The sequence below is a fragment of the Lepisma saccharinum genome, chromosome 26 (genome assembly GCF_977018435.1).
Source record: "Lepisma saccharinum chromosome 26, izLepSacc3.1, whole genome shotgun sequence".
NCBI lineage: Eukaryota > Metazoa > Arthropoda > Insecta > Zygentoma > Lepismatidae > Lepisma > Lepisma saccharinum.
The window spans coordinates 11221770-11233791 of record NC_139254.1 but is presented as its reverse complement, the minus strand read 5'-3'; the positions used below and the strand labels follow the sequence as shown (position 1 = coordinate 11233791).

Genomic DNA, 12022 nt, shown 5'->3' with positions numbered 1-12022 from the left:
CTCTCCTCTCCCTCTCCCTCTCCCACCCTCCTTCATGAGTCAGGGGAAAGAATTATCTGTAAAACATCAAAAGGACACTATATAAAAATATAGGGAGATTGAAAATAGTATAAAAAAATGTACTATCATCTGACATAACTTGATCTAAAAGTTATAACTGATGTTGTATATGCAGTATTTGTGTATGTGTGTGTGTAATGCACAACCTGGTGTTGGTAGGGATAAGCGGCAAAAAATTATGCAGCTCAATTTTGGTTCAAGAAATGATTATGTTATGTACCCAGTCGTGCCATAAGTTCTGATCCAAAGTGATCGCCTGTTTGCTGGCACTGCAAACCCAGCACGATCTAGTGGCAAGATGGTAAAACGCACATAGAAACATAGGTGTTGCCTGTTCAAGTTCTGTGTAGTCAGTAAGAGCTACGAAAGTGTGTAAGATGGACATCGAACAGAAACGTGCAGCATTGGTTGCCTTGTACAAGGCAAAGAAGACACCCGCTGAGATTTTCAAGAACCTAAAACATCTGGGCATTAACAGATTATTTGTTTATCGCACGATCAAAAGGTTTTCTGAGGCCAATGGAATTGCTGACCATGTTAGAAGTGGTAGTCTGCGGTCAGTCCGAATACCAGTTCTCGTCAAAGCTGTCGAAGAGCGAATTTGCCGGAATCCCTGTCGCAAGAAGTCTCCTTGCAAAGCAGATGAATGTGTCGACAAGATCAATGTGCCGCATCATTAATGAAGACTCAAAGGTCATCGACGAACAACTGGGCATTTCCTCACAGCAAACCTAAAGCGCAAGCGACAGCTGAAAGCAAAGGCACTCTTGCGCCGACATGGTCACAGAAGAATTCTTTTTACGGACAAGAAAATTTTTGACGTAGAGGAATCCTATAACCGCCACAATGATCGTGGGTATGCTCGGAGTGCTCAAGAAGCTAAGCAGAAGAAGAAATCTGTGCAGCATTCCTATCATCCTGCATCCATCATGGCGTGGTGGGGCGTTCGCTTTGAAGGCATCACACAGCCGCACTTTTGCGAGAAAGGGGTTAAAACCACTGCAAAAGTGTATCACGATGCCATCTTAGAGCCTGTGGTGAAGCCCCTCAACGAAACCTTGTTCCATGGAGAGGATTGGATGTTTAAACAAGACTCTGCCCCGGCACACAAAGCAAAGACCATCCAGCGGTGGCTCGGGAACAATGTGCCCCACTTCATAGCTGCTGATGATTGGCCCTCGAGCAGTCCTGGCTTGAACCCACTGGACTACAAACTGCAGTCTGTGTTGGAGGCAAGGTCTGTTTAAAGCGTCACCCTAATTTGGAAAGTCTGAAACGGACCTTGACGAAAGCAGCCGCTGAAATTTTGATGGAGGTGATCCGTGCTGCAATAGAAGCATGGCCAGACAGACGTCGCTTGTATCAAGGCAGAAGGTGACCATTTCGAGTGAATGTTGTATTACTGTACAGTCACGGACACTGCCGGCTTGTAATGAATACATTAACTTTCAATGGAATCGTTACAAGCCGGCAGTGTCCGTGACTGTACATCTGAGAGGCACAATAAAGTTCCTTGATCTTTCAGTTGTCAACCTACGTGTACTGTGTTTTATTTCTACTCCCTGGCACGTGTATCAGAACTTACGGCACAACTAGGTATCTACAATGAATCACCCACCTACACTACTCCACCCTTTCCCTTTCCAACCATGTTTAGCAACCTTTCACTGTCGTAACCACCTTGTTTATTCTGTAGTAGAAAAGCATGAGATCACGTTTGGAAAAAGTAAGAGTTATACTGTTGCTTTCAAATTGCAAGTTTTGATGTATGTGCAGTAAAACAGCAACATCCTGTGACTCAAAAATGTTGATATTGGTGGGACAAGCGTACGTGAATGGCAAGAATAGAAGCTGCTGTAACATTCATACAAGAAACAAGCTTTTCATGATCATGAACATGTTGAAGTTAATTTCCATTTTTTCTCGATCTTATGATTCCTGTTGATGGCAGGTGGGTACTTGATCTCCACCAGAACTGCATGACTGTGCTAGTTGATACAGAACGTTTCGATAGAAGGTGAAAAATCATGGGAAGCAGACGTTTCACCTGGTTGCATATGGCTGGCAGCATGTACAACATAGTTTTTGAGACTAAAATTTCTGTGAGAGAAAATGAAAACATACTTGTGTAAAAACGTGAACTCCAGGCCTGCTTCAGGAGTTAATTGCAACAATGAGGACGAAATGAATGATAGGTCAAACACGATAATATATCCATGTTTTACCTTGGACCTTTAGCTTCAGAGCACATTATGCTAACCACTCCATCATGGAGGCTGGCTTTCTTCATTATTCTAATTCTACAGATTACGGTGGCTCAGAAAGTGTGTGAAGTGTAAAGCTATAGGCCTGAAATTAGATTGGAGCGTTTTTACAAAGAACAATACAACATGCCATGTTTATTCCTATGTTCTGAATGAGCTGTGTATAAAGTTCTTACATTCAACATTTAGAAGATGTGAGCAAGTACTAAAAATATTTCCGCGAAACTTACTTGTAAATGTTCTATTAATTTTGGTAGCCTCTGCCACCATCCACTTGGGAACTCGATGCTTCACTGTTGGGTCCCAAGTGGATGTTGGCAGAGGCTACCGAAATTAATAGAACATTTACAAGTAAGTTTCGCGGAAATCGTTTTAGTACTCACTTATGTCTTCTAATTATCAAACGCATTTTTTATTCCCTCTAACATGAATTCAACATTTAGTTCTCTTCCTTAAAGTAGGTGTGGATAAATTTTAATTTAGTTTCCGTTATTTTAGACGTTATTTTTATTTTTTTTCTCTTTATCAGATATTGATGTTAACCATGACTTGTTTGATGCAAAACGAGTATGCTGAAATATACAGGGTGAGTCAGAAATATTGCTACATGTTTGAAGTAAATGTAGTGTTTTACTGCACAATGTAGCGGGAAATGGTGAATGGTATGTTATACTTGAAACTTCATTTATGCTCCCGAGCTTATGTCAAGGTGGCGCTGAACGTGCAGCAGCAAGTTACAGTTGCAGCATAGGCAGTTGCATACCAGAATGATTGTGAGACTGGCAAGACTTGATTTTAATGTAACATTGTTGCTGTCGGCTGTGGAAAGTGGAGAAAACAAATTGTTGTATGTCCATTGCTGTGCACATGCCTCTCTCAGTCATTCTGGTATGTAGTTGAACTTCTGTAACTGAGACTTGCTGCTGCATGCTCAGTGCCATCTTGGCTAATGACATAAGCTCTAGAGCGTAAATGAAGTCTCAAGTTTAATAAACCATTCACCATTTCCCTCTACATTGTACAGTAACACGCTACATTTATTTCAAACATGTAGCCATATTTCTGACTCACCCTGTATGTTTTAATTTTTACTTTTGCATGTGCTTTGCTGCATGTTGAAGTATGCTTGTTGGGTAGTTGAATGACATTCATTTCTGTTTCTGTTTTAAAGAGGATTTTACAGAACCACCTCCAGCTCAGAGCCACATACCGCCACTTCTGCAGCCTCCTGCAATCTCTCAGCCACCGCCAATTAATCATGGTCCACCTGAGCCGAATTTCAGCCAGCCTCCTCCAGGTTACACACCAGTTAACTTTCCGCCAGGTTAGTGTTTTTTTTTTACATGAGTTTTTGACAAGGACATTTTTTGTGTCAAAAAGATTTACATTCTGTATACGAAAATTTTCCGACTTTCACATGATTTTTTTTTTCGACAAAGTTGAAATGGTTGAATATATTTTGGCTGATCCATTTGAAAGTACGACTGGCATACTGAAAGTAACGAGCTTTGGTTTTATTAAAGAAAACATGCTACATCATAATCTACAGACTTTTCTGTACTTTTCAACAAAGTCTCCATTTCTAGGCATGCATTTTTCTCACCTTTCTGGAAGCTTGAAAATACCCTTACGGTAGAACACCGTTCCAGCTGCTCGCAGGCACTGACGCACTGTTTTCTGTATGTCCTCCGTCATCTGGTAGCATTGGCCTCGTAACTGTTCCTTCAGAAAACCGAGCAGATGATAGTCCAAGGCTGCATAGTCGGGACTGTAGGGAGGGTGAGGCAGAAGTTCTCACCCCATTTTCCCAATTTCCTCCATGGTGAAGTAAGCATAGTGTAGGCATGCATTATCATGTTGAAGGATGATTTTCTTTCCAGGACGTTTATCCTGCAATGCAGGACGAAGGTTTGTAAGTTTTTGGATATAACGGCGAGCATTTATGGTTACACCAGAATTCACCCTTCTGCATCCCAGAAGATGGTGCCCATAACTTTGCCAGCAGACGGCACTGTCTTTGCTTTCTTTTTTGCCTGGTGCCATTCCATGCTCTGCTGCTTTTGTTTCCGGTTCATAATGATGGAACCAGCTTTCATCAACAATCACAATACTCAATAAAAAACTATCGCCTTCATTGCAATATCTCTGAAGAAGATCTTGAGAGGTGTTTTTTTGCTGCACTTTGTGGTTTGCCTTCAATAAACGTGAGACCCAGCGACAACAAATTTTTCGATAGCTTAACCTTGCAATCATTTCCTGCACTGCTCTGTGTCCTATCTCAAGTATCACTGTAATTGTATTCACAGTGACCCAACTGTCTTTTTTAATGATGTTGTCCACTCTTTTCATGTTGCATTCCATGGAGGCAGTTCATGAGTGACCACCCCGAGGCTGATCATTGATGCTAGTGTTTTACCCATCTTCTAACACTGAGAGCACCCATGCATACATCTCCATATGCACGCTAAAGTCTATTGTTAATTTCAGCAGCAGGAATTCCCTCTTTTAACAAGGAATTCAATCACAGGATGTTGTTGAAACATCACTGTCTGGGAACAACTGGATATGACCCATTTTGAAGCAACTGCCTGCGCTCACCCAATTCACCCAATTGAAGCTAATGAGGTCGCAGTAAAGTCTGTATTTTGCAATGATTTACTTGGTTTGCTTGTATTGATGGATTCTGATTTTTTTTAAATTGTTGCTCATTATTTTCAGTATGCTCCTTGTATTTATCTTGGCTTCTGAGGATGGAACAAATGAATCTGCCAACCATGGCTGGTTCATCAGTAAATGATAACTTTAACAACCTAATATTTCGGTATATAGTCCATGATCAATTTCCCTTTTTTGTTATTATTAGGCTGAGGTAAGAGCACTTGGACTAGTACGGTCTTACCAATTCCTCTCACCACCAATTGTTGGGAAATTGTAACAATTATTATTACGACAGTCAACGTGAGCTGAAATGTTTATTTAAGAAAAAAGTCACCACCACCATTGAGGCATATGTCCCATGCTCTGTTTCCCAAATAGTCTAATGGTTAAAGTAGGGATGTGCCGAAGCCGATTACCGATGTATGAATATCAGCAGAAATTAACTTATTGGGATAGGCAAAAACCCGATATTTAAATCTGTACCGATAATACTAGTTTTCTCTTCTAATAAGTTTTATATTTTAATTTTGTAAGATTTATTGAAAATTAAGTTATGGATCTTCATCACTGTGGAGTTTTTGTGATAAATTATTGCAAATTCTCATTCAGAGGATCTACCTCAAAATCAGAAATAGAACAGTACATTGTTAAACTGACTATTTCATTGACCAGGATCCGCTGTTGTATGAGATTAAAAAATGAGTATCCAAATCTGAAGCAAGTGGTGAGAAAATACTTGCTGCATCAGTATTCAGTGAATGAGTCTACGGTGTTGGTGGACAGATTTGTGACAAGAGAAGAAGTAGGTTACTTCCAGAAATGCTTCAAAAACTCATGTTTCTGAAGTTGAATCTGAAGCATATTTAGAACCAATTCATTTTGCATTTCAAAGAACTTCTTGGGTACTAATATTAAATATCTGAGGATATATATAGGGTTTTCCAATAAGAACGATAGGATTTTACAATGAAATAAAATAAAAACTATTTCAGATACAACCAAACTTTTTACATTATTTTGAAGCATAGTTTATTACATTATGTTTTGAATAACACATCATTTAAGTGTCCACCTCGACTTCGTGCACATGAGTGAATTTGATGAACCCAATTTTCGATGACTGTGCAATAACTCGGGCCTAATGTCATGAAATCAGAGTTCGATGTACAATCTTAATGCATCAAGGGTTCGTGGTCTGTTTGCATAGACTATACATTTGAAATAACCCCACAAAAAGCAATCTAAATGAGTTAAATCACAACTTCTTGGAGGCCAACTATATACAGAGCATTCCCTGACATTCGCTACGAGACTCGGCAGCAAGCGGCCCGGCATCAGCGCTTGTCTTTCCCGGTGAACGGGTCCGCGGCAGTCGCTAGAGTCTGCTATTAAAATTACAGTTTTCATATTGTGTACTAACCTTGACTACAGAAGGTGTTGAAAATGATGTCCCTCTGCTGCAACACATTCCTGGCATATCCGAAGGAAATTGGCATTTACACGTGCAAGTTCGTCTACTGTAATACTCTCTTTTAACTCACGGATTGTGTGCAGATTGTCTTTGTATACTTAATTTTTTAGATTTCCTATTTTTCTTTAGAGGTTTAATATAGTGGTCCTATGTGGAACGTGAACACCAGGAAATTTTGTTGCAAAACGTTGTCGCACTTCTCCACAATTCCTCTTTCCGAAGTAACCCTCGACAAGATAAATCCTTTGTTGTAATGTAAACTTTTGTGGTGCCATATTAAGCGACAATCTTCAATCTTCAACACACGGACACGACACAACACAACCTCCGAGGGAGGATTATACTGGCGTCAGTCTGCAACGTCAACAGAAAGGGAAGGAGATTGAAGGCAGGTAGAGCGAAGAAAACAGACTGTAACGTGCGACTGTCGCAGACCCGTTCACCGGGAGAGACAAGCGCTGATGCCGGGCTGCTTTCTGCAGAGAGTCGTAGCGAATGTCAGGGAATGCTTTGTATATATCATACACAATAGAAATGTACATAGCAAATTTATTTTTGTCATGCTGAAATAACATTCCATTTCACTTGAATAATCTTATGTATTGGAATTGGTTCAAAAATTTATGAGTGAGTACACCGGCATTGTTAAATTTTCAGCTTCGTCACATCACTAGGTTAAAGCTTTCACATTTTGTGCAAATGATTCTGGATTTGATCCCTGCCATGAGCCCTAGAAGCCCAACATCGTGAGGAATCTGCTTGAAAAGAAGTAGTTGACTGGTCTAGAAATTGGATAATATGTGTTACGTACCTTTCAGTCTAAAGTGGAATTTTTTCCCTTCGCTCCTCCTGTCATGTCAAAGACTCCAATGATCACAAAGCGTGGAAATCAAAACACTATTTCACCTTAATGTAAGATATATTTTTGAAAACCCACAGTTAATAGCGATCAATAAACTTTAAACTACATATTACCATTATTTTCGACATTTTTCTGCCACTATTAACCCATTGCTATCGTGATTTTAGCTTGTTGATAAATCTACAAATACAACAATGTTGCCAGGTCCTGGCACATCAAGGTTAGTTTATTTTCTATCTGAAACTAGTCTATGACATCATAAATATTTGCCAAATTAAAAAACGAACAAACGCAACATTTCAACTAAATAACAAAGAATTACAATGTAATGTCCAGTAATGTCATCCTAGTTGGTAAAATACTAAGTGTCAATGACAAAATGTAAGTCACTACGCAGCACAACTGACGTGACTCCCACAGTACGATTAGACTGTGAACTGATTGTATCCATCCTATTTGATTACAACGCCACCTCTCGGAAATGTTCTGTTTTGTAAGCAAGGAGTAAAGCAATTGGTGTTTACAAAATGCAATCAGTGACGGCTTGTAACCACACATTCGCACACATTATTAACATTTTACCAACTAGGCTGATGTTTACAAACAATGAAGTCAGTGGTGGCTTGTAATCACACATTGATCTCGAAAATGGCTCATTTGCAGGCAGACCCATGTTTACTGAGACTTTTTTGCTTCTATTATCATGTACTTTCACCTGTGTCACTTTGCGCTGTTACTTTTGAGACACCCTGTAAATAAGTAGCAATGTATGGGAAAATATGCAAGTTCCAAACAAGTTGCAAATTCCCACTAATGTTCTTTTTATTTTACACAAGAAACACTAAATGAATGCAATTGAGTAGCAGTTAAAATATTTTACATTTAAGAAATATCTGTTATTTTAGTTGAAAATGAAATGCACTCATTTTTATTAACTTCGAAACAGGGAAATTTTAGACAGATTTTTTTTTGCAAAATTGAATTGAACTAATATATCAGCTAAATATGCAAAAGAAGGGTGATAAAAGAACGAGTAGAAGTCAGCTTTTAAGAAGCAGAGCACAATACTATACTAAAACTATCAGCTAATATCCGATTAAAAAATGGTCTTAAGCCTTTACGAGTGGTGAGTTACTTACTGGATGAATTCAAGAAAAGTGATGGCAATGATTTGAAAAATGATCCAATGGCTATTAAATTATATAGGTCAGAAAAGAATAATGGGAATATTAGAACTGATGTTCAAATTTTAGGAAATATTCTATGTGATTTTGTATCAAACGAGAATAGTGAGTTAACTGCTATCAATTTTATTTTTTATAATTTTTAATCACTACTAAAGTTAAATACTTTGTGTTTCACACATTGGTATTTCTTTCTCATTTTTGATAATGAAAAATTTGTCTTTGTATCCGTTTGGTGGTTACGCGGTTAATCAACTTACAGTTCATTTTTCTGTGCAGTTTTTCTTGATCGATTTTTCAACAGTCTGGTAGCTTCATGATGCAGTACATGCCTGACAAAGCTGCCAGACAGGAGATGTGTAATTTGGCAACCAAGTTTTCATATTTGGCAAATAGATTTAATGTGTTAGGAGTCAAATTGCAAAGATCTCAACCTTCAGTTTCGAACACTGATAAGAAGTGCAGTTTAGCATATATTAGCATGTTAAAAGACCACAGAATGCTGTGGAAATTTATTTTAAAATTTACTGGAAAATTTGGAAAAGTCAGTGAATTTACTTTGCCAAATGTGTGGCAAATATATGGCATGCATTGTTATGCAACGACAGTCAGCTGGTATTGTACTGGGGTGTCAATTGTAGTACAGCCCATATACAAACCACTGTAACTCGCATTAGAGAGTAACTCACCTAGCAATTATGTGCCAGCTACAGACTTGACCAACCCTTACAGCATCCTACAGATTTGAAAGTCAGTGAGCAAAACTAGGCTGGCTCACTTTCACTTGACTCACAGTCATGCAAACACTTGAGTATGACTATTCCCTAAGAAACCCCGTTAAGACACCCAAAGGTGGTCTGGGAATAACTGGATATGATCCATCGCTCTCGCTAGTTGTATTGTGGAGATTCATGCTGTATAGCTGCCTTGTGTTTTTTTCTTTTTGTTATTATTTTGGTACATCTGTAATATTTTCTTTGTTTATATATGTATTAACTTTTCAAGGTTAGTAGCTTTTTAATGCAAAGCCTTGTATCTTTCAAACCTTCATCCCAATTATATGAAATTAAGTTTCTCGTTGTCATGCACATGAATATAAGAACAGAAAATACATAATTTTTGTTCCTACGTTAATAATCGGTTCACTTGTTCCGCTATCCATTCAATTATTATATACATGGGGAAGTGTAACCGCCAGTAGATCTACATTACAAAGTATAATAGGAAAAAAATATGTTGTAATAAAATAATATAAAATCATTCTCATCCTGTAAAAACATATTTATTATTATAGCACAAACAACAACTTCAAAAACGATAATGAACTCTGATGACACAAATGAAATGTGTCCATGAAACATTATTTTCTATGGCGATTGTGTTTAGATAATATTTTTATTTATTTATTCTTGGGTATTGTTTTGATAAGTAATCGCTAACCTTGATTGTATGTTAAATGTGATGAGAAAAATAACTTTTTAGTTTCTACCAAAGATAGACTTCCAGTTTCCACCTTTGCTTTTAAATATCAAGGACTGTTGATTTGCATTTAAAATGGTAACACATTTAAAAGTAGTTAATATACCAGCTTTGTTTTATTGTAATTAGTCATGTAACATATGTTGATAGATATCTGTTTTTTTTCTGTGACGATTTAGATGAGTGGACAATTGCAAAGAGGGACGGAGATGTCCAAGAATCTATTCAGCATGCTTGCATGCTTGCAGGGACTTATTATGTAGGAAAGTTTCCTTCCGATCAAACGATTTCAGAAACAGGTGACTATTAGTAATGCTCGTTACTTATAAGTCAGCTGTTTAGAATTGTAAAAGACCGTGGAAATTTATTTTTGAATCAACTTATAAAGTCCTCGGACTTGATTAGTGATACGGAAACATATGTATGAATAAGCAGAACACGTGTGTAACACTTTGAATTTGTCACGATTGTGCATTTTTTTCTTCTTTTTTTAGTAACTGTCAACTAAAATGATTGTATGCTTTTCTAATTTCGTAGATACTTTTTTTTTAACTTTGATGGTAGGATGTTTATCCGGAAAGTGGATGATAACCCCCACCCCCTTGCATTTTTCTTATTTTACGTTGCTTTTTAACTAATAATTACAAAGATGAGGGTGACTCTTGATCGGAAGAAATTGATGAACGAACACCGAAGCCAAGGACAGGACTTAAACCTGGAACCTTTGGTGTGGAGACCATAAGTGGAACATTCAAAAGTTACACTATGGTTACATCCTTGAGAGCTGTGATATTACGAAGGGGTGTATTATAAGGCAATAAGGGGGAGGATGAGATGCCTGTAGAATCTTTATAGATGTTATGCCAAAATAAGAGGAACAAATTGCACTTGTGAATTGATAGCATGTAGCATAGGATTATTATGAATGTGTAAAAATGTTACATTTTCACATATTCCTAAAAATAACAAAATGACATAATTTTGCACCAAAATACACATTACTTTTGGTGTTTAAGCTCGGTAATTTTATGAATTGAGCCCCAAATAATATATCACATTCCAAATAAGTGTATTTCCAGAACAGGACGTGGGAAGTATTATACAGGGTGTTACCATACAACATGATAAACTTTCACAGAGTGTTGACATAAATTTTTGCGGCAATGCTTTTTCATTTTGACCATAAAAGTCGTCAAAAATTATTATTTCCATAAGTACTCAACCATATGCCACACATTCACAATTCCCACTTCTTCTTGATGTTCTCATAAGAGTTGTGAAAGTCTGTCAGTTTTGTACATCCTCACCCTGTATAGAAGCAAGGGAGATTAGATTATTACATGGAAGCAAAGGGGGTTGGAAGGGTGTAGTGTACAGGAACAACAGTGGGATGATCTGAGCAAATTTGGGAACCATTGTCTCATAGAATTGTTTGTTTCCTGCAAAAAGTATTATGCAGTTCATTGTGGCTATGTTGTGTTCAAAGATTCTTTGTGCTAGGCCTTTGCATGAATTCCAGACAAATATTCGAAAACCCTTGGACATGCTATAAATATTTGATAGCATTAAGCAGTTAGAAATTAGTTCGCGACTCAATAGGGGTCTGTCCTAAGTTGCAAGGTCTGGTTGGGCCTCTCACATATTTTTCTGATTTTTTTTTTTATTATTATTTTTTACTACTGAATGGTTAAGGTTGCAACCTCGCAACTGAATTTCCATGAAGTTTTTTCCAGGCTAACAAGGCTATGGCACTAGTCATCTATAACATTTGATTATTTCTAATATTTTTCTTCCTCCTCCACCTCAGCTTTTATCTTATGCATGGGGAAACATGTCAGTATATTTTTGAGGTATCTATAATCTTCATGTTACCAAAAGAGCTTCCATGCAATATTTATAGCCATCTAGATAAAATTTACCCATTTTTGAATGGCTCACTGCTCAATTACCTGGAGGTATTATGTTTCACTTCGATTCACACTGCTGATAATGTTTCGCCTAACTTCATATAACTTAGTTGTCATTGAACCATTTTTAAGAAGAT

General features: G+C 37.7%; 1 protein-coding gene across 9 annotated transcripts in view; it reads left to right on the top strand.

The window, feature by feature from the left end:
* Positions 1–12022, top strand: part of scaf6 (SR-related CTD associated factor 6) — a 112743-nt gene that overhangs the window by 60409 nt on the left and 40312 nt on the right. For 6 of the 9 annotated variants that reach the window (XM_083112776.1, XM_083112769.1, XM_083112773.1 and 3 more), the window contains exons 9-10: positions 3496–3648; positions 10158–10277. The exons of 1 other annotated variant lie outside the window; for it this stretch is intronic. In XM_083112776.1, the coding sequence (XP_082968902.1) occupies positions 3496–3648; positions 10158–10277 (273 nt within the window). The remainder of the gene's footprint in view (positions 1–3495; positions 3649–10157; positions 10278–12022) is intronic. 2 more of the 9 variants (XM_083112774.1, XM_083112772.1) reach the window with 2 other exon arrangements.